Below are 27,961 nucleotides of genomic sequence, written 5' to 3'. Positions count from 1 at the left end.
CCTGATCAGAGATATTGACGTTTATGTAAACAGCTGTGTAACCAAAGTTTGTTGTGTGCCATGACACAAAGATAGCTGTCATGGTTAAACCAAGTTTAAAAACAAACAAACAAACAAACAATGTTTGCAATGCCAGTACATAGAGGTATTCACTCAATTAATCACAAAATTAAAAACGGTCAAGCAACCATTTTTACAATGATTGGACCAGTTGAGATGGACTGACCACTCTCTAAAGACTGCCTTTTGCTATTGATCAGTCCAGAAGTGTGGGAGAACTAAATGTTCTGGTGTGTTGGTGGCCAGATGACTCCATAGTGACCTTGTGGTGAAACCTTGGGTTTCTGCCCATAGTCATTTGCATTTTACCAACATATCTGTGGGCATTCAGGAGTTGTATAAATTTCTATTTGTTGATATAATTTGTGAATGAAAATGTCTTCCAGTCTATAGTACCTGAAGTCATACTAAAACCTGTTGCTGTATAATATTTCTTAGTGTTAAGACTCCCCCTAGTGGACAATGGTAAGACAGTGCTGCACACAGTTTGACTTGCTATAAAATTGCATTTACTTATTAATTGATTAATTCATGAACCTATTCATCATTCATTCATTAGTTCATCTTCAGTAGCCACTTTAGCATTGTAAGAGTGGCGGTGGATCCGGAGCCAATCCCAGGAACTCTGGGCACGAGGCAAGAATACACCCTGAATGGGAAGCCAGTCCATTGCTGGGCTACATTAAATGACGCATTTCACAAAAATAAGGACACACAAGGAAGTGCTACAGAATATCATACACATCACAGAACACTTGAGGCCAATGACTTTGAGAGCAGACGGATGGCAGATGTTGAGTAACACATTTTGAACAGATTAACTTTTTAACCTTCAACTCATCGATGACTATTAATATTGCCTTAATATGAGAACTGTAACAAAATCATGGTTCAAGCTCTCTTTGGGATGTTAACGGATGGTTGCAGTTGCTGTAAATGCTTTGTACAAGACAGAAAGTGTAGTGAAGTCGGTTATGAAGCCATATCACCAACAATTTTTTTTTTTTTAAATGCACATCCACAAGGTATTTAGAGATTACTTTAAATTGAATTTTTTGTGTACATATCAGGCAACAACTCGAAATTCCTAAAAAACTACGGGAACAAATAACATTTCAGGGTGCCAGTCCATTACTGAGCTGTGGTTACTGTACTCTAAAATCCACCACAACAAGACTTAAATGACTAAAAATCTATAAATTAATAGTTGAGGATTAACAATTAAAAATTAATAAATGAACGATGAGTAAAATAAAATACAATATGAATTCCATAAATCATCTGAAAAAGGGGTTCCCAAACTTTTCCAGGGCAAGGCCCCCCAAATGGCATTAACATTTGACCGAGGCCCCCCTTTTGCAAGATGTCTTTAAAACACATTAAAAATACAGACTTTTGAATATATCCCCCTTTTTTAATTTATTAATAATTACATCTTACATCTTTACATTACATTACATTAGGAATTGATTGTGTGTGTGTGTGTGTGGTTGTCTGAGAGGGAGAATATATTTTGTTATTTAATTGTTGAGGCCCCCCGGGCGCCCCCTGGTGGCCCCCACTTTGAAAACCACTGATCTAAAACATTATCAGCAACCCTGTTTCCCTGAAGAATCACACGTGAGCCATGTCTGTAACCATAATTATATTTTTTATTGGGTTTCCTTTTTGTTGAAAACAGCTGGTGAAGTGCCGCAGTCTTCCTGTAATTATTTCTCCTCCCCTCAGTCAAGGTTATGGATATCCTTGGTTCACTCAAAGTCTGACCCTTTAATTTAGTCTTATTATTAGGATGCCAGTGTATGGTCCCCCAGCCCAGCAGTTCCAGCAATGTCCAGTCCCCCCCACTACATATTGCATCCATGCTGACCTCTTAAAAATGAGGTACAACAGGGCAGCGATTTTTTATTTTTTTTTACTTCTAATGTGCACATACATATGCTTCTCAACATGATTGCCCAAAAAAAGGAAAAAAAAATACACTCTTATTACAAAATTTTAACAAAGACCAGACAGTGTTTTTATTATTCATTCGTTCAGGAAGGGCGATTCTTGACCAATCTGAAACCTTGAATCAGCTACAGTGTTGCAGCTTTGCAAGCATTTTCTCTTGGTGGTATTTCCGCATATAATAATGGGGCAGGGAAGTGAAAGGCAGTTGCTATACTGAATTGTTGAATACAAACAATAGAAATTAAAATTATTTTAAGACAGTAGCCTCTAAAAAGGTCTTAACAATAAAATATGCACATAAACTGACCTTTTTTTTTTTTTTTAACCGAATAGAGCTACCATAAACAATGCAATCTCTTCGAGGCATTACACCATAATGTTTTTGGTTCAGTTTGATTGTTTTTGTGCAATTCTATCTGTCATTCTGTTTCAATGTGAACTTGACAGGACAGGAATTAAAAACAACAAAAGGGACAAAGAGAAAAAATATATATTTTGTGCAGCATGCTATTGTGGAGGTAGGAACCCAAGTCTGAACAGCAGAGCTCCTGAGTCTGTTTTTCCAAATTGCAGTACGATAAAATTTTAAATAAAAAGGATGCCAGAGCCACAGCTAGCACCTGTATTTTCAGTGAGTGTTGTGCCAAGTCAAGCCATACCTACCCCTCCTCCCCCCCACCCTCCATGAGCAGACAGTCTCTCAGAAGGCCTGCTGGGCCGGGTTGTAGTTGACAGTGGACGGGACGTGTGGCCGCTCTTCAAGTTTGTCATACTCTAGGTGAAATTCCTGTTTTTTTAAAAAAACAATCAAATTAGCTTTTTTTTTTTTTTTTTTTTTTTTTTTAAATTTCATTGCATACTTATTACATAAGGAAATGTCTGGTATATGCATCTGCAATAGTGACACATACTGCATGTGAGCATGCAAAAATAAGTAAGTAAATAAGTAAACCAATCTACATTATTACCTTGGCTACTTTTCTCCAGTTAAGGCAGTCAAAGAAGTAGTACGTCCCTCTTTCGTAGGTGTTGGTCTTCATCGCAGGTTCCATTCCTGGTGCTCGCGTGATCCACACCCTCTCCTCTTTATGATACCTCCAGTCCCGATTGAAACTGTGGACATGTTGAATTCAGATACTTAAAAAAAAAAAAAAAAAACTTGATGTGCCATGATTTCACATTTAATTTCTCAAAAAAAAAAAAAAAAAAGTGTGAAATGAGACAATAAATGTTCCCACCTGCAACGTGTGGAATAATGTAGCAGCATTTTCCAGTATATAACAGTATACTTAGTGCAGGTAACTAGTGACTCATTTTTCTGTACTGAACACAGAATATATGGGAAGCTAGCAGGCCTCTATACATTGAGGAATTTTTCCTCAGCAGTTAAGATACAGAAAACCAAACTAACCCTGCCATCCTGTTCCAATGATAGTTTTTTTGATAATGGTGCAGCAAAGCTAAGCTTACCACTCGATCTTTTCCATTAAAGATTATACCAGTTAATTTGACCTATGACTACTAGACAGTAATGGCCTGGCTTTGCCAACAGATTCACACTGACCCTATTCTCCTGCCATTCAGTCTCTAACTTATCAGTCTCTTCAAAACCCCTCCTGTGTTCATCTAACACAATGAAGCAGCTTGCAGATCAAAAGGAGCCTTTCAGGTTTCACTTTACATACCTGGGTCAGCTGTAAATGATATGGTCATCACAAAAGGCTGAACTGAGATCTAGCACACTTATGTGCACACTTAAAGCCTCTCCTCTGCAAAATGAGATGGCCTGCTTTCTTCAGCCAGTCCTCATTTCCGTAGCTGACTCAAACGAGTGAGCTCACTTTAATCAGACATGCTGGAAACGCTAACTCAAACTTCCTTTCTAATTTAATTTACAGTATGGTGGGAAAAAAACCCAACAACCTTAACACTGTACATTTATATGTCAAAATTGCTTCTTGACTAAACACAGTGCTAGCACTATGTGTTCAAAGACCACATTAATCCCATTTTTGCATTTTTCTAATTTAAGATTTTACAAAATAATCCCAAATAGTAATTAAAACTGACTAACATTAACTATGAAAGCTCTTGACCAGAAATCACAGTTAATAAAAGATGGTAGAACAATTATTTATGACTAAGTATACTGATAAAGAACTTGGTGTTCAATGACAATCTGGCATGACTGACTACATCTGGTATATTTCTGTTTTAACATAGACTCACTGACAAGCTGGCGTGACTGACTACATCTGGTATATTTCTGTTTTAACATAGACTGCATTATGAGAATACATATTATACTATAAAATTATTTGGTGCTTTAAAACACGCCATCTTCATTGTGCACAGGGGCATTATTTTTTATATTTGACATTTATTTAAATATATTTTGAGGTTGTCAATTTAAAAAAAAAAGAATATTCTTATGAAAAGAAGTTCTCATGAAAATATATATTTTTTGTCAGAGGTAAAGTACTGACTTATTTTTTGGAAGGTGCCAATAATTCTGAAATTATTTAGACATAAACACTTATGAGCACATGCCTAGTAGATCACTGTTGCGTCACTCTTGACTTGTTTGTTAACGTTTTATTAACTGCAAAATCAAAAATATTAAGTTTAATGCACTTTTTTGCTTGATCAACTTTGGGGCAAAACATTTCAAAAGCAACAAAAGTGCATAGAAAAATAGTCAGCAAACAAGTAAAGATGGACTCAAGATGCAACATAAGATAATACAGAATGGCTTTTCCTTTAGATTTGTTTGTGGGAGTCTTGCAGATAGCCTTTAACACATGGACATGTCATTGTTGTTCCATGCTGTTTTAACAGTTTAAACACTTGTGTAAATAACCATGGATCTATGAATGGAGAACTGTCAAGTGAACTAGTATATTCCCATATGCTTGTTTCCTTGCTGAGTACTAATAGCCAAATCATGACCTCGTGATAAAAGTTCCTGCTGTATCAAAGCTCCTCCAATGGTCACTCATGTCAACCTAAGTGATCCAGGAGGCCTAGCGGTCATCCATTTGGTCGCAGAACCATGGTAAAATACATAACCTTCCATTATACTTCTTCATGATCTACATCACCAAACTGTTTTTCTTTAGAACTACTTGAGGCTGTATATCTAATGAATCAAATGAGGATTTGCAACATTCCAAAAAAAAAAAAGCTGGTGGTCAATTCAATGTAATTTTTGAGAGTCCTCAGTGGACACAAGGCTGGGCAAATCCTCATGGCTGAGCAGATACATTGATAGGTTTATTAATAGATCACTGCCACAATATCTATGGCAAGAATAGTAGGTTTGGCCACAGTATAATATGTCTGAACTCCACTCCTCAATACAGATACTGTGCTAACCAATGCATGTATTTCAACAACTTGTCTAGCTGAAGTGATGGCCAGCAATAAAGCTGTTTTGAATGGCAGACCTTTATGTGTACCTTCCAGTGGTTTATATAGTAAGTAGCACCAAGTCAAGATCCACTGCAGGACCGTTATTTAGCGTGGCGGTCAGAGATATTGATTTTGTGATACCAGTGGCAAACCATCTATCAATCCTGGGTAACCATGTACACCTTTAGGATACACCCAAAAGAGATGCTTCTAACTTAATACCATAGTGAGGTACTTTGGACTTGCTTGCATAAAACTGTTGTGTCTGACCCCTTACAAATATGCCAGTATGTTGGGGTCAAAAGCCAGACCAATAATTTCTGGTGTACCATCATTACCTGTCCAACCAGGACTGCAGGTCTGGGTATTGGGCACAGAAGGCCATCAGTAACAATAATAACAGGAAGTATCATGGTCCATTTTGGAAACAATGTGGCTAACAAATCAGTTACAAATGTTAGATCCATCCATCCATCTTCAACCGCTTACTCCTTTTCAGGGTCACAGGGGAGCCTGGAGCCTATCCCAGGGAGCATCGGGCACAAGGCGGGGTACACCCTGGACAGGGTGCCAGTCCATCGCAGGGCACACAATCACACACCCATTCATACACTACGGACACTACAGACAATTTAGACATGCCAATCAGCCTACCATGCATGTCTTTGGACTGGGGGAGAAAACCCCCACAGCACAGGGAGAACATGCAAACTCCGCAGGAATCGAACCCCAACCCTGGTAGTGTGAGGCAAACGTGCTAACCACTAAGCCACCGTGCGCCCAAATGTTAGATGTACATTAGATTTTGCCAAGTGACATTTTGTGCCATTTTGCCATTCTTCTCTGCCCCATCCATGAACCACATTGGAGAGTAAATTCTCTGATTGATTGCAAACAGATCAAGTTCCACTCTTCTGTAGGTGTTCCACATGAGCCAAACTACCTCCTTGTTAGTTTGCCCATGTCTGGCAACATGGCTGCTGTGATTAATGTGTTTGGCCCACGTCCACAACTTGCTTCCCAACCTAAATATCACTTGTTTTTTGTGCACCCTTGATGGTTGATGTAAAACCGTGGTGGTGTCTCAGCGTGCACTCACACTACTACTGATGCTTCCTTTGTGATATGTCTGACACCAAGCATTCAGCCAACATGTGCAAAATTTCCAGTTTGTAGAATAGGAGTTTCAAATAATAGCATCCCAGCAAGATGCAGAAAGTCTGTATATTTGTGGCCACTTGCATCTATAATTGAGATGGCTTTGTCAAGAAGGCTTTTCCTTCAAGAAAGGCTCACATGGCAGAAGTCAAGCCTCAGGCCACTAAACAGTCTGCAAAGGACTCAAGTGACTTGTTCTGTGATTTATTTTAGTATATATAAGACAAGGATATTTGGTGGCCTCATCATCTGCTACTGGGACTGTCAATATAACAGATGATGAACAGATGAACAATTATCTAGATAAAGGTGTATGCAGAGACCCTCGCACCGCAGGAGTTCTAAGGTGACTTGAACACACTTCGTCAACACCCTGGGTGCCAAAGGTAGCCCAAAGGGAAGCATGAGATAAGTTTGTAAAACTAAAAAAAGAGATTTTACATTTATTCCGTATGGCGCCATGTTTGTGTCTGTTGTGTAACTTCCGCATTGTTGATGACGTAGTGCGTTCAGCTCACTTGTCAGTGGAAAGGTGAGCCGGTTCTGAGCGGGTGCTCGGTTCTGGCTGAGCACCGGCTCCAGCCCCAGTGGAACAGGGGCGTCAGATGACGTAAAACCAGAGAGGTCACCTGTATTCCACAGTCAATGTAAACTAACATGTTTGTTTACTGCATACACATCTGATATGCGTAGCAAATGGAAAGGCAACTGGATTAAGAAGACCTTTACACTTCTTAGCTCGAAAATGGGATGGATTCCATGTCCTATATTTTCTATGAGAAAATATATTAAAAAGAACTTGGCCAGGCCCCTGGTCCATGTATTATCTTTATGCAGCTAGTTCAATGAGTCTCATAAAAAAAGCGATGACCAACATGGGCACCTAAAAGGTAGCCTGCTGTCTCAAAATTCTAATTCATGTTTTGGCCAGAAGGAAGTGAATATCTAGTGTCCCCTGGCCCTGCACCAAAGAACTGTCCAGGTACCAGCTCTGCCAATGGTAGCAACAGTGAGGCCATATATTGAGGAATACTTTATTGAGGAATCACTCTGCCACAAAATGGGTTAGGCATTTATGCAGCTGTGTCATGTAGAAGTTCCACCTGCAATTTCATTAAGGTAGCCTTAATATCAGCCTGTAGCACTTATGATCAGAGAGTAATGCGGAAGCTCTGATTATCAATGGCACAGGTTCTTATGGCAGACTATCTGCACTCCCCACCAGGGTGGGCTCCTTAATCAAGATTAGAGAATGAGAAGCAGCTAGTTCATCACAGTTTGTGTATACAAGACAGTTGTACTAAGCTCCTTAAGAGTTCCGCACTCCATTGCTGCGAACAGCTATTGCGTTTGCCTCATGCCCGTTGTCACAATCTCTTCATTCCGACATTGTAAAGGCGCTGACTAATCCCATTCCATGGGAATGCACAGTAAAGCATTCTGAACATTTATGTTCCTGCCACAACAACGCAGCAACCGATCTTACCTTTTTCAGTGTCATAGGAAGGATGATGAATAGTCAGCAGTATTTGCCTAGTCTTACACTTCTTCAACTCCTCAACAAAATGAGAATGGGAAAGAGGACTAGCATGGGTTTGCATAGTGATGACATTGCTACAGTAATCGACAAGGAAGCAAGCATATGAGAATACTCCAATAGTTCTGAAAGAAACCACCCTGGTGTACCAGAACATAAGGAAGTAAAATTACATTGCATCACGAAAAGGTACCACATCTTTCAGATATATACTCATTAAAAAAAGAAGGATTTAGCATACATACAGCTCTATTGCTGCTAAGAGCTGCAACAGGTCTCCCCCATTCATGTAGTAAAGGTAGAAGAGCAGGTCCTCTCCGTATCGTGAGAGTTTTATTGCAGCAAGCTGTGGAGGGGGGAGGGAAAAATTCTATTACCTTAACTTTTTCCAAAACACCACAAAATTGCCTCTGCTTCAGTCACACACATCCACAACAAGCGTGTTCCCCAACACAATCACGCTAATAGAAAGGCAGAACTCAACTTCCGTCTATGGGGCCCAGTAATGGCTCTACATCTATCGCCCGGTTTGAATAATGCTTGTTTGGTGTTGCTAGTGCACACAAACAGGGTACATGGTGGGGGGAAGGGATAAAAACAACAGCATTAGCTGGTCAGCAGATCAATTCATACAGATTACCTCATAAAAAGACAACCTCAGTTCTAATGGAGAAACTATTATGTGGTACATGTTTGCTCGGGCATCAGATCAATAATTAGCAGAAAAAGTGGGACGCTGAACTAATTACGTGGAAAAAAGTGTAGCCAACCTACCTTGTCTCTTATGTGAATGTTGGTTAAATATTCTGACGGAACGTGAAAGTCTGAAAAAGAGAGAGGGGACTTGACTGTTACTGAGGTACCTAGAGATTTATAAAGCGAATTAAAAACAGAACGTGGCCATACAGTATGGTCAAGGTTAGGGATGCACTAAAAAATTCATGCTAAAAATGTCTTTTTACAGAGATCTTTTCCACTACAAGTTTTTCATTAAATGTTTTCATTCATTTGTCAAATCATAAAAAGCTAAATACATAACTACTATCTATGCAAATTTACAAAAAGCTAATTATTCATAATAAAAAATCCTGAGTTTCCTGAATTTTGCCAAGAATTTCACGTCAACACACAAGGTCAGACACTCACCGATATCTTGAGGCCGGCAAGGTGTGGAGGCCCAAGGAGAGGCAAACTTGGGATAAAGGTTTCTGTAAAAATCACAAAATATCCTATATATAAAGTTTATGTTTTCTGTCAAGAACAGCATATGAGATAATCCAGAGCCAAAAGACTTCAGCTCTGTATTAACGAATGATTTATTTGACTGTTAACTTTTGCATTATACTATGAACTGTAATTTCATGTGCAACATCTACTAATGAAAACAAACCACATTTAGTCAGACTGCTGCAAATACAATACCTTTCATAAACTCACAAAAAATCTGTAGCTACAAGTCAGATTGATATATACAATATTCTACCTTCATTATTATACAAATGGGTGGCAAATTAAAGGAAAACTAGTGGTGCTCTGGGGGCATTTTGCTGGCATTGTTTGGGTACACTTAGATCATACTACGGGGCACAGGTGAGATGGAAAATACAAAACAATATATACAGTGCTGCTTGAAAGTTTGTTAACCCTTTAGAGTTTTCTATATTTCTGCATAAATATGTACTAAAACATCATCAGATTTTCACAAAGTCCTAAAAGTAGAGAAAGATGACAATTAAACAAATGAGACAAAAATATTATACTTGGTCCTTTAATTATTCAGGAAAATTATCCAATATTACATATCTGCGAGAGGCAAAAGTATGTGAACCTCTAGGATTAGCAGTTAATTTGAAGGTGAATTTAGACACAGGTGTTTTCAATCAATGAGATGATAGTCAGGTGTGAGAGAGCGCACTGTTCTATTTCAAGAACAGGGATCTATGAGTCTGATCTTCACGACACATGTTTGTGGAAGTGTATTATGGCACGAACAAAGGAGATTTCTGAGGACTTCAGAGAAGGAGTTGTTGGTGCTCATCAAGCTGGAAAAAGTCTCTCTAAAGTGTTTGGACTCCACCAATCTACAGTCAGACAGATTGTGTACAAATGGCAAATTCAAGACCACTGTTACTCTCCCCAGAAGTGATCAACTAATAAAGGTCACTCCAAGAGCAAGACGTGTAATAGTCCAAGAGGTCACGAAGGAACCCAGGGTAACTTCTAAGCAACTAAAGGCCTCTCGCTCATTGGCTAATGTTAATGTTCATGAGTCCACCATCAGGAGAACACTGAACAACAATACCTAAGCACACAAGCCATTCTACCAAAAATGGCTAAAGAAGAATAAAGTTAATGTTTTGGAATGGCCTTAAACGAAAAGATGTGTTGTGGAAGGACATAAATCAAGCAGTTCATGTGAGGAAACCCACCAACATCCCAGAGTTGAAGCTTTTCTGTACTAGAATGAGCTAAAATTCCTCCAGGCCGATGTGCAGGACTGATCAACAGTTACCTAAAACTTTTAGTTGCAGTTATTGCTGCACAAGGGGGTCACACCAGATACTGAAAGCAAATGTACTTCTCCTCAATAAATAAATAAATGACCAAGTATATTATTTTTGTCACATTTGTTCAACTGGGTTCTCTTTGTCTTCTCTTTGTCTACTTTAGTGTGAAAATTTTATGATGCTTTAGGTCACAGTTACGCAGACATATAGAAAATTCTAAAGGGTTCACAAAACTTCAAGCACCACTGTATATATAAATGACTGTTTCCCATCTGCCAACCTTTACACATTTTGCATATGAGCGCTGTGGTTTAACAACAGAAAGTAAAAATTTGCCAAAGGAGTAGTCTTCATGTTCCCCTAATAAAAAAAAGCCAATTGACTGGAATGACTGAAAGTTGTGCAGGTGCTTTGAGCTCTCAAAATCAATACAAAGTTCTTCTGACGGTCTCTTCCAGGATGACAATGTTACCATTTTTTGTATCTGAGACTATAAAGTATTGTTTTGGGCAATGAGCACTGGCACCCAGTGCTTGTGATTTGATTGTTGAAGACTGACATAAGGAGATGAGTTGGGCTTACTCTGGTGAGTTAAGGTTGAGGCCGAGCGTCGTCAGGTCGCTGCCCAGTGCTAAGTGCACCATACCCAGGTCTGTCTCTGCTGCCCGAATAAACGTTAACAGACCAATCATCCCAAACTGATCCGTCACCATCCCAGATGGAATGTTCGTCACTCGGCCTGGAGAAAGAACAGGGGGGACAGGGAAGAAAGACACCCCATAATAAACACACAATTGCTTGCACAATTTGTTGTATTCACTTAGATAACTGAGACTCTCACCATCAGGTAGCACCTGAATTCCTTTCTTTTGATGATTGTTGGTCTGTGGTGTCAAGATTTTGTCTCCAGGAAACTTGGGACCATCTGTGTTACACACGTTTTTACCAGACAAGTTTAAGTTCTGTGATGGAGAGAAGGAAGCAGAGCTAAGGACCACAGAACTGCAAACCTCGCAAAAGCATACTGAAGCTATCAGATTTGATTCCAAAACACTCAAGTTTCTAACACACTAAGTGGAAAGACACTATTCATGAGCAGTACTCCATAAAAAAACATTTTAAAGTTTAAAACTGATGTTCAGATAAGTGATGCTATGAATATACAACAAGCCCAATTAAAATGTTGAGGTTCAGTGAATTTAATGTTTTGATAATACAGTCAGGCGACTAATCAAGGGAAAAATGAACATAAAATGTCTTAGTAAGGTGTTGGGCTTCAATATAGCTTGAGACAGAATTGAAGTCTCTCTGAATACCACTCTTCCAAAAGGTATTCTCTGAATTGGTGTTTTGATAATGGTGATGGTGGAGAGCGCTATCTAAGGTTTCAATCCAAAATCTCCCATTGCTGTTTAATTGGGCTGAAATCTGGTGACTGTGAAGGCCAAAACATATGACTTACTTAATTTTTATATTCAAACTATACAGTGATCCCTCATGATATTGTCATCCTAGAAGAGACCGCTCCTATCAGGACAGAAATATTTCATTATAGACTAAAGGTGATCAGTCAGAATAACTTTTATTGATTTGCAGTCATGCTTCTCTCTAAGGGGACAAGTGGAGCCCAATCACGCTAGCAAAAGCCTCACAGAGCATAAAAGATCCACCAGTTTTCTGTTTAATTTGTCACCCTTGTGTAGGCCATAAATCTTGTGCATTCTCTTACTAAGCGACTGGCACATATAGTGGTCAAAATTCTCTTTAATCCCCAACTACCCTAGTGGTTCCTAGTGGGAAATAATATAAATTATAGACCTACTACTCGCACATCACATTTAGCTGTTATACTGTTGTGCTATCAACGGGGTAAAGATAGCTTCTTTATATTTCGACATTTAATGATGCTTTTATGAATCACTGTGTGTACGGGACCAAAACTGCAGACACCCACCACATCTAACAAGAGCACCGACACGACACGGAGTCAAAAGTGATCGTCTCATCATGGCTGTTACATGCAAACTAGATCAGTACTTTTATTTAGTGCACACAAGGTTACTAAGTCCTGCTTCTTATAAATAACTGCTAACAAATGGTTGGGTTTGTTGTTTTAGTCAAGTTCATGTATTGCAATTCACACAATATTTCATGAGTTGAGCACAAAGCCAAATTTACACAAAAAGCAACTCGGGCTACGTACATGGTGGCATGGCGCATTCACTTCTGTGCTTTCTTTCACTGGTTCAGTAAATAGAACTTTCAAATATTGCTGCAAGCAGCAATTATCAAGGTTCAAGCACTTTAAAAACTTCAAGAAGTGCATGTATACAAAAGATATTATGTATTATTTAGCAAGCATGTAAGCACTTAAATTGGAGATGAAACAAGACATTTTCCCCATCAATTTCAGGTAATTTACCATATAAATATAGTGTTTTTATTAACATTTATAACTGTTATAATTTTACCTATAGGATTTTGCATGCTTCTTTAGAATCATAAGATGCATTTGCTAACATAACTTCATGAAGTTCTGAGGTTTTGTTTAGGAATTATAGGCTTCTTCATGCCCATATTTTTAAATGATCCTGTTATAGCCATCCAAAGACTAAAGTTCAACAATTCTTTCATAATTATTGACATAGGGAGTAAATATACTTGTTGACGTTGAGTGAAAAATGTAGGACTAGTTTGCAAAAGTATTTTTTTTTTTTAAATAATCACAAATATGTACTGGTTTGGTAGACACCAGTAGTTCTAAAGGCGAGGTTTTAGGTATTAGGGGGTCTAATATAATATATGAATAACATGTGTATGTGTGAAACATTGCACACTATACAATCATTTATACACATGAAAAATGTGATAGCGCCTCCTGGTGTTTAAAATACAGCATCGTAAACCACAATTATACATGGCCGACACGCAAAATAGCTGACAGTAAACTTGGGTATCATTCAACTCGGCATACCCTACTGAATCTAAAGATACCATCTTCCATGAGTTTAAGACAAATTACACAGAAGTTATAAGACAAAAATTGCAATTTTTCACATCTCATGACCAGTAGATGGCACTGTTCTGAAACTGCTCATGTACCCTCAGGTCATGGCTGTTGTAAGACACTAAGTTTGGTGTAAATACGCCAAGGTGTTAGAGACATATAACCTCATGTTAATTTAGCGGTTCTTGCCATCATATTCCTTGACAAGTTATACGCAAACAGTTTGGTCTATGAAAAATCTTTGAATAACTTTTGGTCTTCATTGTCTGAAGGTGATCTGAGCAAAATTTGGTGAATTTCTGATGAATGGTCTAGGAGGAGTTTGCAAAAGTATGTTTTAAAAAAATTTCTAAATGATGGAAATTTTTTCATGAGGGAAATATATAATCATATATATGACAAACCCTTTGCAAGAAAGAGTAGTGTTACTACTGCAAACTCACTGGTAATCTGTACAGTCTATGTCCTTTGAACTTTGTTATATAAGCTTGCTAACTTGATGATCTAGAGTTCCTAAATAGCTATTTCAGCTATTAAAACTCAACAGAGGAGGAATGGCAAGAGCAGGTCCCTGAGTATAGTCTGTGTGATAACTGAGCAGTTACTATTGCATACCGATTTGCTATCATCGATACTACATGTGGGATCCTTATAGTTGGGTCCAGGAAGTGCAGGAAAGTCCTCATTGTGGATGGAGAAGTCTTGGGACTGCTCGTGTGTCGGCTTTGTGACCATTCCAACTAGAAAGAAGTCATGGTTAGTAAAATCAAAGGCTGATGAGGGCTATAAGAGGAACTTCTGCTGAGGGTATTCTGAAGATTCCATAACAGAAGCCTTTTTCTTTTCTCCCTTACCATATGGAGCCCTCCCAGCCAGTGGGTTGAGCAGTGGGGTCGGATTTCCACTTCCTTCCCTTTGACTCCTATCAGCTAAGGCAGGAAAATCGGACAGGTCCAGCCCAGTCACGTTTTCATTTCCATCTACAAATGGATCGTTCCGTTAGCTTCCAAATCAGCATGTACTAAGAAACAATCAAACTTTTGTGTGTGTTCGGTGTAATGTAATGGTTGTTTACCCATTCCGTTAAAGATGCTACTTGAAAATGAATTGCTTAAACCAAACGCAGGATTTCGTCCCATTCCAAACCCGGACATACTGCACAGAGAGAAAAATAACATTAAATCAAGGCAACACCTGGAATTTATGGGGAAATTTCTCTACAACTGATCATTTGTTTACTTCTTAATAAGCCGATTATGCAGAAATTCTGAAAAGTCAGTTGAACTCTCATTTATGAAAGAAGAGGCCATATACATGTGACAATCATCAATCGGTATCTCCAAAACTAGTAAGTTTATTCTATAAAAGACAAGCTGAAATACCTGTTCACAAATCCCTGCAGAAGGAGCTATCTGAAGAAATTTTTAGTGATAACTTTGACTCCTTGGTTATGAGGAACACTAGCAAAAATGTTCATGTCATGTTATTCTTATTATATGTTTATTAGCATATTGTCTAAAAACATGATTACCTAATTAATTATTGCCAAATAGTAAATTGAAACTATTACTATACTATCTCATAATATTATTTTTTCAGTCCTCCTCTGTTTCTGGTGTGGATCTTTTCGGTACTTCTCATATAAAATCTCACATGTGCCTGTTTGACATTAAACACAATGATTCACAACAGAATATGTATTGAAAAGAAAATGTGCTTTGCCTCAATTTCTTTGTATTGCTATGTCAACAAATCAAGAAATACCAAGCAACACACAAAAAAATAAAAAATTAAAAATTAAAAATACATTTATTGTATAACTCTGCACTTGGATGAGGTTGTAGACTAAAGCCCAAAATGGTCTGAGTGAATAATGAGGAACGGGACATGTGATTTTTACTGCATTGTGCCCCATCCTTTCAGAATAGTGTATTTGTTGTTTGTTTGTTTTTTTGCATGTTGTAGCTGTTTCTTATTGGCCACATAAACCTGTATGACTGTATGCAACTACTCTTCATTCATCTTGTGTGATTTGGCATGAAAATGTCCTTTCAATCAAGAATACAGGTAAACATTCACTGATGCTCAAGGCAACACGATACATTAATAGACGGGGGGGAGGGGGGGGGGTTGTAAACTTTTGAACAGTAAGATTGGTGTAAACTGTTATTATTTTGTCTTCTGGGAAACATGTAAATATCTTATGTAACTTTTGAAGGGCAGAACAAAGTAATAACAGTTTACCCCCCCCCCCCCCCCCCCCGACTCTTAATGTATCGTGTTGTCTTCTTGAGCATCAGTGAATGTTTGCACCTTTTGTAATAGTCGTGTACGAGTCCCTCAGTCGTCCTCAGTGTGAAAAGATGGATCTCAGCATCATATAGTCGCCGTTGGAAAGGAGTCAAATATACAAAAGATGATGGAAAAGTAAAGCATGTGCCGAACCTGGAGGATTTTTCTGAAGAACAGTGGGCAGTTTAACTGCTCAGGACAAACAAGGAACTCATGAACAACTCTCACAAAACATAAACACAGTTGCTGATCATCCAGGTAACGACACACAGGATTAATAATCAAGTGTATATAAACTTTTGAACTGGTTCATTTGTGTAAATTCAGTTATTATTGAGTCTTGTGGACTATATGTGAAGATATGTTATGTGAAATAGCTTATTCAGGGCAGAACTACATAAAACCTAAATGCAATTTTTATGATCCCTCTTATTTTTTTAAAAAACTTATTAACATTTTGCAGATTCTACAAGGGGTATGTAAATTTATGAGCACAACTGTATCTCCAATGCTGTAACAAAATTACAGCCCTGACCTGAATCCCATATAAAACTCGTGGACTGAACTGAAAAACTGTGTCTGAGCAAAGAGTCCCACAATCCTGACTGAGTTACACCAGTTCTGTCAGGAGGAATGATCTAAAATTCAAGCAAAATAGTGTGAGAAGCTTGTGGAAGGATACAACAAGAGTTTGATTTACGGTATGTTCAAGCAATTAATAGGCAATGACACCAAATACTAACAACGTGTATGTAAACTTTTACATACATCTGTCTCTTAGCTGTTATTGTGAAATGAGCTATTATGGAAATAAAGTGGATGCCCTATTTTCTTTAAGTGTCTTTAGTGTTGGTATATGTAAACCTTTGGCCTCAACTGTATACATATACAGTATACAATGTTTACATTACCAGAGCATTATACCCAGGTACCTATCAGGTATGTGATGGCTCACCTGTTGATGGTGAGCGACTGCCTGGCCTGCTGCTGTTTGGGCATGCAGATGATGCTGGGTGAGATACGGTTCGGGCTGCCCAGGCCTGAGCTGCTCATGCTGTTACTCCGTCCACTCATCGATATGCTCTGCCCCACCTGCGAATGATTCATCATATTCCTCGCATTCATCGGCAAAATCCCCCTGTGAAAGAGTGGAAACTGTTTGAAATGACATGTATCCGGTGTTTTCCTGTTAACTGAAAGCTGACTATGTTTTCAAAAAACTTGCTTGGTTACAGACTGTTTAGAACGAATTTATACAATTTCCTTTTTAAGAGTTTCTTTGATTGGGGTGAATATGTGTGTGATGCATTGATTATACCAACTCTAACCGTAGTTGTGCACCCGACATTTTCTCACCTACTCGGTGAGGATGGAGTATGGAGGGACATTGTCAGGACATTGGTGGTGGGTGTGCCATGACTAGGTAATGGCATGCTTTGTGCTAAGTTGCGACTGAGTTGTGTGTTGTTGTTGCTCATCCCCCTCATCGGGAAGCCCAGTGCACCTGCAGAGCATCAAAGAGTGCAGTTTATGAGTCACACACATCCAAAGAGACAAGGAGCAAAACCTCCAAAGTCCACATCAAAAGGAATGCTATCTATATCAACCAGAAGGTGTGACGTTTCAAACAAAAATCACACACATTCTGACACAATAACACATAAAAAAAAAATCTGCTGTGATTAGTCAAATATTTCCATCTGAATGCTCTGACCATATCCAGTTTTCCAATAACCAGAAAATGTTAAATTCAAGGCCAAATAAATAAAAGCACAAGTGCTGGCATCATGTGAGTTTGATGTTCTTGCTTTTAAATGTGAAGCTCCAGCACTCTGCGTTCAAGTTATGATGTTTACTAAATCTGTACAAAAATTATTCCGTGCACTGATAAAAACAATATATAAGGTATAAGGTCGTACTTTGCGAGCCATATAAACTTGCACCCAGCTGAGACAGCTGACCCGATGATGGAGACGACAATGCCAGCATCTGAAAAAGAGGGAGGACGTGTGTTACAAATCGCTCATGCAATATTACTTAATTATGGATGTGTGTCCTACTGACTGGTCACTTGGATTGTATGCTTTTGAAATTACTCTAAAAAATACTAATGTTTCCTTTGGCTCACTGACAAATGTAAAGTTAAAAAAAAAAAATGATGTCACATTGACTTTCAATACAAACTGTATAAAACCTGAACCTGTTGTCTAGAAACTGTGGTTTAAAGTTGAGGAAAGCTTCAAGCTCAGGGAACTGAAATCCATGATTGCTTTCTAATTTGGTTAATGCAGGTCTTCTGAACACAGTATACATCCATAAGGTGTAAGTATTCTTTTGCAAGTCCAATTTTTACATTTATTTAATTTCTTCCCTTCCAATGCAAAGTGGATAGTCTTGAGTTTGGATAGTCACAAAGGCTAATGTCGCTTGTTCCGCCCACATAAACCAAAACAGCAAGTAAAAAAGTGTAGCCTCCTTTGATAAATTGGTGCTTTGGTACATGCACAATTAGTAACTCTAAACACTCCCAGTTTTACGTGCTTATACTAAATTTAGTTCTGTAACACTCTTGAAAAAAAAGCAGCATAAATTCCATAAAAGCACCAATAACAGGGTATTTGCAGGAATCACTTAATTGAATATTTATTAAGACTTTTTTTAATGCTACTAATTCTAAAATAAAACAATAATATAAAATAAAATATTAATACTAACTATAAAATAAAATAAAGATGAGACGAACAAATAAGGTCTGACCTTTCGACTAGGGGGAAAAACCTCAACTATTCCTACTCTAGAACTCGGGACTGTCTCCTCACCCCCGAGTTCAGCAAGTGATGTCAAGTCAACATGGCTGCTCACAGCATAAACAGTAAACGCAGCAGCACTTCTTACCTTTAAATGAGTTATTCCGTACTGTATATACAAGTATTAACTTTAGATCAATCAACACGCTTGTTAAATCTACAGCACTGACTGTACAGTTCACTGTTTTGAGGAGGAAAATATATATTACTCGTCACAGTTAGCTGGCTAGCTTGTTGCTAACAAAAGACGAACATGGAGGTGTCCGTAGTTTTTAAGTTAAAAAATTATGAAATTCCTAGGTCCTACTTCTGAGGTAAGTCGAATCCAGCATTAAATAGAACTATTTTTTTTTAAATCTCCAGCTAGGTTAGTTGTTTAATATTCTTAAATTCCTTCAGGTAAATGTTACTTTAGACATTTTTTGGTGTCAGCATTATTCCTATGATTTTTACGTCTTACGTCTTTCTCAGATCGATGTGTGAAAATCGATGACTGGCCGTAGTACACGCTGTCATCTGGGTAGTCATTATCAAGTCCCTCCATAAACTTCTTTCTCGTGGCACTAAACATGCTCTTTGTCACCTGCAAAGAGGAGAAAAAATGAAATTATTTCAGTCTATCTAATACCAACAAATCACTCACTTTTAATAGGCTACTAAGCGACACTATACTCTACGACTATTCTGACACGCAGATGGGTAAAACTGCCCAACCTTCAAAGTAACTTTATCTCAAAGAAACATACCGCAGTCTGAGAGGCCCACTTTAGGACCTTAATATCAAACCTTACACTTTGCTCTGGTTAACTCATTGAAATGTAAAGCTTATTGGTAAAGATACGATTGCACACAATAAACGTCATTATACTATAGGGGACAATGTAGACTGAATTATTATGCACTCTTAATTAAAATACTGGTTGTAAATACCTGGTTGTTTATTGACGTTTTGTGCTAGTTCGAAACAGTACCTAAAACTACTGCAAGAAAACTAGTTGATTTATTATTTGGAAAAGATTATGTTCTGCACAACTTTTTTACTAATAGTGAAGTGTTTTGGAGACAATATAATCATTTCAAAACTGCTCAACCTTTTTAATTTGATCTATGAACATGTAGAAAGTATTCAATACAACAAGAATATTATCTGCATTAGGTTTGGGCAATATAATGATATTATCATCCCTGCACGCTGCCACGATAACCAGTGACACTTATCACAGATCCTACTACATCACCAGACCTGCTAACTGTTACACATTTTGTGCAGGAGCGCTGTACGCTAGTTCTCGTTCGAAAATTCGCCCCCCTTTTCCTGTCTCATGTGCTTTCACTTTCTGTGACAGTAAATGGAGATGAAAAGCTCTCACTGTATGTTGAAGTTAGCTCACAAAACATTTTGGATAAAAACAGTCCGCACTTCTCTTTCGGTTTTTGGCACAAAAATGGGGAAGTAAATTTTTTTACCCAAAAAGATTCAACAGTCCTTGAACAAAGTGTCAGCTCTACTGCCATACTGTACAAATAATGTTAATGCGACAAATACTAGAAAACAATTTTTGTTTATTGACTGGCGATCTCCTGCTCAACATCGTGAGCAGCATCAACAAAGAAAATGAAAGCCATGTACACATTAGACAACCCGATTTCTCAACATCAAAACTGATAACGTTTTATACTTTTTTTTATTATTACCTCTTAATATAAATTTCTTTATCTGTTTACTGCATATTAATATCTTAGAAATCCACCATCCAGCTGAGTTTTCACGACTGCCACAGTTCCCAACTGCACCGCTGATAATATGTTTACTCCTCCCTTATTAATCTCCTTAAACCAGAAATGGTGGAAATGCTCATTTCCTGTCTTGCATAGTTCAGGATGATTAAATTGCTTACTGTGATATATCAAAATGGAAGATTGCACTTAGGGAAAAATCAATATTGCACAAGCCTAATCTGCATAAATGGTCCTCATTATTTCTATTAATCAAGTAGATTCATGAAATAAATACATTGATGCGATTGGTCTTGGTGGAGTATGTCATCAGAATGACATAAATGTCTGTCAGCTTCATACATGAAGCCCTTGCTGATTTATTAAATGAGACCTGAATGATTGAGGCCAAGAATGGAGTTTCCACAGACGAGCTACACTGGATGACCTGGAGAAGTGATGGTTAAGAAGCTGAAGCTGCAGAAATTTATATACACAGTGTTATTCTCTGTGTTGCAATATCAGTACAATGGTGACAAAGATTTTTTTTCTTTTTCTGTGGAAAGCTATTTATGACCAATGAATGTTTCGCAGCTCAGCCATTCTGAGCTCTTAGACACTTAAAAACAAACATAGACCTTAGCCTGTGGAGTCTGGAATAGCATGATGTAACAGATTTATTCATTATTCAACAAAAAGGAGGAACTTGGAGACAACGTTCTAGCTTGTTCACTGCATATGTTGGCTGTACAAAAATCTGTGGCAGTTTTCTGTCTCATTTGTTTGTTTTTAAGTCTGCATGGCACAGTGACCTAGTTTACTTTCATCTGACTCAGTTGTATAGGACCTGCGCTGAAACTAAGGCACAGTGTTCACTGTTAGGAAGGTATAAAGATTACTATTCAGATTCAATTGTTCTTAATAATTAGGTCAATCCCTTTGTTTTGTCTTTCATGTATAATTTATCTAATCTGAATCACATATGATTACCTTTTAAACATTCTTTATCTAATAAATGTTCAAATATGCTCAAATATGGATCAAATATGGTAGGGAATTGAGAAATCTTTTTGCTGAAACAGCAATAGGGGCTATTAACTGATGAATTAAACAATTATTAATACAAACAGATAATAAAGTGTCCCAATACAAGGAGATAGCGACAAGGGCAAGACAAAGAACACCACGGTGCAAACAATGTTTACTTCCACCGCATGTTATTCTCAGGTATTGGGACACATCAGGAATGTTATTTCTCAAATATTATTATTTATACGTAGAGATGTAGAGGATACCACTTTTTCTTTTCTGATACCAACACCGAAATCCTTGAGTATCTCGGTTCCTTCAGCTGATAGCAATACACATCTAATAATGTTTTCTTTAAAAACTACTAAGCTGTTATTAACTACTACTAAGCTAGCAATTATTTTTTAACTGAAGCAGTTAAATCACTTATATTGTAAATATAATAAAGTATAAAGTATAAGTATAATAAAATCACTCCTAACAAAAGAAAAAGCAGTCTCATGATGTGTAAACACTTAATTTTTTTTTAAAGTAGGCCTAAATTTCTTCTCCTAATCCAATTCCAATCCTTACCATTTGTTACCTCTTTCTAGTCCTCTGTCCATATGCAACATTATTCACCTGTAGTCCATATATATATATATATATATATATATATATATATATATATATATATATATATATATATATACAGTATCTCACAAAAGTGAGTACGCCCCTCACATTTCTGTAAATATTTGATTATATCTTTTCATGTGACAACAGTGAAGAAATAACACTTTGCTACAATGTAAAGTAGTGAGTGTACAGCTTGTGTAACAGTGTAAATTTGCTGTCCCCTCAAAATAACTCAACACACAGCCATTAATGTCTAAACAGCTGGCAACAAAAGTGAGTACACCCCTAAGGGAAAATGTCCAGATTGGGCCCAATTAGCCATTTTCCCTCCCTGGTGTCATGTGACTTGTTAGTGTTACAAGGTCTCAGGTGTGAATGGGGAGCAGGTGTGTTAAATTTGGTGTCATCGCTCTCACACTCCCTCATACTGGTCACTGGAAGTTCAACATGGCACCTCATGGCAAAGAACTCTCTGAGGATCTGAAAAAAAGAATTGTTGCTCTACATAAATATGGCCTAGGCTATAAGAAGATTGCCAAGACCCTGACACTGAGCTGCAGCACGGTGGCCAAGACCATACAGCGGTTTAACAGGACAGGTTCCACTCAGAACAGGCCTTGCCATGGTCGACCAAAGAAGTTGAGTGCACGTGCTCAGCGTCATATCCAGAGGTTGTGTTTGGGAAATAGACGTATGAGTGCTGCCAGCGCTGCTGCAGAGGTTGAAGGGGTGGGGGGTCGGCCTGTCAGTGCTCAGACCATACGCCACACACTGCATCAAATTGGTCTACATGGCTGTCGTCCCAGAAGGAAACCTCTTCTAAAGATGATGCACAAGAAAGCCCGCAAACAGTTTGCTGAAGACAAGCAGACTAAGGACATGGATTATGAGACCAAGATAAACTTATTTGGTTCAGATGGTGTCAAGCATGTGTGGCAGCAACCAGATGAGGAGGACAAAGACAAGTGTGTCTTGTCTAAAGTCAAGCATGGTGGTGGGAGTGTCATGGTCTGGGGCTGCATGAGTGCTGCCGACACTGGGGAGCTACAGTTCATTGAGGGAACCATGAATGCCAACATGTACTGTGACATACTGAAGCAGAGCATGATCAGTATGCAGTATTCCAGCATGATAACGACCCCAAACAGACCTCCAAGACAACCACTGCCTTGCTAAAGAAGCTGAGGGTGAAGGTGATGAACTGGCCAAGCATGTCTCCACAGCTAAACCCTATTGAGCATCTGTGGGGCATCCTCACATGGAAGGTGGAGCACAAGGTCTCTAACATCCACCAGCTCCTTGATGTCGTCATGGAGGAGTGGAAGAGGACTCCAGTGGCAACCTATGAAGCTCTGGTGAACTCCATGCCCAAGAGGGTTAAGGCAGTGCTGGAAAATAATGGTGGCCACACAAAATACTGACACTTTGGGCCCAATTTGGACATTTTCACTTAGGGGTGTACTCACTTTTGTTGCCAGCGGTTTAGACATTAATGGCTGTGTGTTGAGTTATTTTGAGGGGACAGCAAATTTACACTGTTACACAAGCTGTACACTCACTACTTTACATTGTAGCAAAGTGTCATTTTTTCAGTGTTGTCACATGAAAAGATATAATCAAATATTTACAACAATGTGAGGGATGTACTCACTTTTGTGAGATACTGTATATATGAAGGATTTTAATCATTATATTTCATGGTAAAGTATAGAGATAGAGAGTGGGGACATGCAACTAATGCTATTTTAGTGGTTTAGATAGTTTTTATTAATGTTTTTAATTAGACATTTTACATGTGCAGTTAGCTTAATGTGCAGCACACTTTGCTTAATAATAAAATGTGTTTTAAAGTTAATTTTCAGGCATTTTTATACATATAATGTCCTGGGGACGGAAATGTCACACATTCTGTGGAATGGCTCAATTACTTTTTGAGTAATTAATAATACTAGGTCTAATATCTTTTTTTTTTGTCCAAGCGTTATCCCTGGACACATCAACAAAGAGAGTACAGACTTGCTTTCTTTTTTTTTCCTCTGCAGGTCGAAAGGTAATGTTGTGTGTATGGAAGATCTGTCAAGATTCTCATATTCTTCTGTCATTCAGACAAATTAAACCTGAGCCATTCCATTACAGTCATGTTTGTGAGGCCCCACTCCCTGGAACAGCTGAGATTTGATGTCATGTTCCCCAACTCACGTCTATGGCCAACATGGAACAAAGGAGTACTTTACTTCACGGTAGAAAATGATCATACTGAGCTATAATACTCTCTGATATGTATTATATGTATTATTGGCTGGAGCTGCTTTTTAAGTGAAATGCCATGCTGCCTCTGAGTCATTGGTCTTAATTTACAGGTTTGTGTTGGCTCTCTTTCCTTATTTTATATCCTTTCATTAATGGCAATAATAAAAAAGACTGTTTTTCACTAAATGTTCTGGATAGTTCTCTTAATCTCTGGCCTAGAGAACCAGCACGAGGATGTGTTTTTGATAGAGACTCCAAAGCTCTTCTGTAAGTCGCTCTGGATAAGGGCGTCTGCTAAACGCTGTAAACATAATAAGAAATAAACAATTTAACCTCTACAGTATATTTCATGTATAAATGTGCACAAATCCATGCAGCGTATATGATTTGAAGTCGATCCAATCAAGGTTTACATTACTTAATCTTCTTACGCGTTAATTTTACACATACTCAGGAAACCGAATCAGATACGAACGTATTTTTCTACATTTTACGGGATCTTCGTGAATAAGGGATTTCTTGTGTAAACGCTTGTATGAACAATTTACGAATAAATCAGTTTGTGTCCAGCTCTGATAAACGAGGCCCACTGTTTTTACTTCTTTTACCTTAAACTGAACGATGCATTATTTGTAATACACGGTATCTTGTCTTCCTCTGGTTCTTGGTATAATTTACATGAACATGAACTAGTACAGGTTTCAGTCAGTGTTGACTCAACACTCAGGATATCAGTGGTTCTCAAACTGGAGTCCCAAAGTTATATTGATTATGGGGTTCTTATAGTTATGACCCTGTTTGACTGGTCACTTGAACCGAATCTGTTTAATCCAAACCTCGATAACAATTCATCCTGTGTATAATATCAATTTGGACTTGGCATTTTGCTGTAAAATTCAGGAATAAAATGCTCTTCAGCTCCAATAAATTCCCAGAATAAAATTGTACACATTTGAATAATGAGCGTTTGAATGGTTCATTAAAAAATAAACCTGTAATTAAGGGGTCTGTGGAGTTTCTTTGTAAAGATTAAAAGCTCCCTGTCTGTGAAAAGTTTGAGATATTAGTCTTGACAGGAGACAAGATGAACCCTTCAGTGTTTGACAAGTGTCTGTTTTAACATCGTAAAACCTTCAAGCCAAGATTGAGAAGACATGAATTCCCTTGAGGACATTAATATTTGAGTTTTCCCCTTTTATTGTGCAGGGTAGTAACATTATCACCCCCCCATTTACAGAAATATCCTCACAGCTTCAGACAAGCTGTCAACATAAAAAAATATATAAAACTAGCTAATATTTGATATACGGCAGTCATGTTCAGCTGGAGAATTAAATATTGTGTATACGGCTTTTTATTATATTTTATAGCACTTTTATTATTCTGTAATATAACTGTTATAAATAGTGACTGCCCCGGCAAGTTTACAGTGAATGTAAACAAACTAGCATAGTGAACTAGCTAGCTACCAGAGCTAAATTCATAACAATCAGTGTTATAGTCAAAGAGGACCACAATTAAGCAGTGGAACGAGTGAAAGTTGGCTGGTTAAAATGGACAAACGCTCATGAAAACATGATTATCCGTGGTTAGTTATGAGGAATCTCATTTAGCTCCGAGACTAGCTAGCCTGGAAGCTAAGCGGGAGCAGTGCAGTGAGGAGTCCGGCTGCACTGCTCTCCACTCCGGCCTCAGCTCTGAGCACAGCGCGGGCGGACATGGACACTGATGCGGTCTGGGTTTTGGCCAAAAGCAACTGCACTAGTCTGGGGGGAAAAAATAGTGGGAAGGCAAGCTGGCCATCTCTCTCTCTCTCTCTCTCTCTCTCTCTATCTCTCTCTCTCTCTCTCTGCTTCCAACTCAGTCTCATTTCCACACTGCACGCGCTCGCGCGCGCACACATACACACGTATACACGCGCACACAACCTGAACGAGATTAAAGCCATTAAACCTTCGCGCGCCTTTAACTGCTAACATCAGCAAAAATGCACCGAAACAACACTGCAGCTCCATGCACACTGTCTCCGGGGCGAATTTACACTCACCGCATTGATCTCTCTTTCCACACTTAAGGATCCAAGATGGCTGTGTGTGTGTGTGTGTGTGCGTGTGTGTGCGCGCGCGTGTACATTGCTGTGTGTGTGTGTGTGTGTGTGCGTGCGAGTGTGTGTGTACATTGCTGTGTGTGTGTGTGTGTGTGTTTGTGTACATTGCTGTGTGTGTGTGTGTGTGTGTGTGTGTGTGTGTACATTGCTGTGCGAGTGGCTGGCCTTACCTCCGACCCCTCAAAACACCTTCTGAGTCGCAGTAATATATCAAAACAAGTTTTTCCTTATTGATAGGGTCTAAGGCAAAAGGTTGCATTTTCAAATTAGGTGCACACTGATTGACACACACTTCTAAAATGTCATATAAATGCTTTATGATGATGATGATGATGATGATGAGAGAGGCTATCACTTGATTTACAGTATAGGTTGCTATTTAGTGAGTAACCATCCCTGCTGGAGAAAAGAAAAACAATAGTAACCATCACAGAGAATATAATGGTTTCTAATACAAACAGCATTACAAACCATCAGCTTTAACCATTAAAACCATTACCATTACTGGTCCTTCATGGCATCCACTAGAAATAACAGAAAGCAACAAATAACCAGTAGAGACCCACAGGGACCATTACACTTTCCATTAAAACCAATACAATTCCATGTATCTCCTATTGTTTATTTCAGCAGCGCCTAATAGGCAGTTGAAATTTGAAAACATATACATTCATCTGGTAAACAGTCGTGCAGCTCGTTCTGAGCGATTTACTAAATATTTTTCAGCATGCATGTTTCCCGAACAGTTAATATCATTAGGCAGTTGCCAGGTTTCAGCAAAATTTCCAGCCCAACTACATCTCAAAAACCACACAAAAGACCTGAAACTAGCCCCCAAAAATCAGGCATTGGAAAACCAAGACAATTTTTTTCCTCACCCTTTGCATAGGAAACAAGGTCACACAGACATTATCCACTACTTAATGTCTCTTTTTGTTAATCTTTTAGTCTTTACAGCATATCTCACATGGTTCTGTACAGTGTAAACACACTGCCTGCACATTAGTTTTATATTCACTGTTATTCACACCTATTAGATTTATATCCCATTGTTTGCTATAAAACAAGATCTGTTTTTTTTTTTTTTTTTTTTTTTAACTAGTCCAATCTGGCATAAAAACTGTGATGCAGGCAGCCCTGTCATTAACTATCGTCTCTGCTGCTCCTCCTACACTGAATATGTTAAGAGAGTGAGTATGGGGCAGCATGATTCGTACCCCAATGGGCCTCTATCAGTGCTTGTTGCAATTCCTATTTTGGCCACTAGGTGGAATACTACCTAGATGAAGCTAAATTCAACAAAAGCTTAACTCTATGAAGCTAAATTGACATATTGTATGTCTGTCAAACAGCAACATGTTTTTAAATGATTGGTCACTCAAAAGAGGTAATTAGTATTTCAACTGAATTTAAATAAGTCTGAACTTCTGATTCTGAAGTGATTCTGGTGCCAATTTGTTAGTTAGTGCTGTATTTATTCCTGTCAGAATAAATACAGCAAAAAATTAG

General features: G+C 38.3%; 1 protein-coding gene across 2 annotated transcripts; it reads right to left on the bottom strand.

The window, feature by feature from the left end:
- Window positions 1-1,692: 1,692 nt before the first annotated feature.
- Window positions 1,693-26,489, bottom strand: LOC128623419 (CCR4-NOT transcription complex subunit 2-like). Of its 2 annotated transcripts, XM_053650467.1 has the most exons (15): window positions 26,393-26,489; window positions 19,193-19,315; window positions 17,845-17,914; window positions 17,282-17,429; window positions 16,881-17,063; window positions 14,709-14,788; window positions 14,488-14,613; window positions 14,249-14,373; window positions 11,468-11,588; window positions 11,209-11,365; window positions 9,266-9,327; window positions 8,894-8,943; window positions 8,365-8,465; window positions 2,982-3,126; window positions 1,693-2,800 (listed from the first exon to the last, which is right to left on the bottom strand). In XM_053650467.1, the coding sequence occupies exons 2-15, from the start codon at window positions 19,301-19,303 to the stop codon at window positions 2,714-2,716; spliced, it is 1,566 nt and encodes a 521-aa protein (XP_053506442.1). In that variant the 5' UTR covers window positions 19,304-19,315; window positions 26,393-26,489; the 3' UTR covers window positions 1,693-2,713. The 2 variants fall into 2 exon arrangements, 1 of the variants encoding a protein (XP_053506442.1); XR_008388579.1 differs by lacking the exon at window positions 1,693-2,800 and having other exon boundaries at window positions 3,079-3,126; window positions 8,365-8,672; window positions 26,393-26,464.
- Between the last annotated feature and the right edge of the window lie 1,472 nt (window positions 26,490-27,961).

Source organism: Ictalurus furcatus, chromosome 19 (genome assembly GCF_023375685.1).
Source record: "Ictalurus furcatus strain D&B chromosome 19, Billie_1.0, whole genome shotgun sequence".
Taxonomy (NCBI): Eukaryota; Metazoa; Chordata; class Actinopteri; order Siluriformes; family Ictaluridae; genus Ictalurus; species Ictalurus furcatus.
The sequence above is the reverse complement of the archived record's forward strand: the minus strand, read 5'-3'. Positions and strand labels throughout refer to the sequence as shown.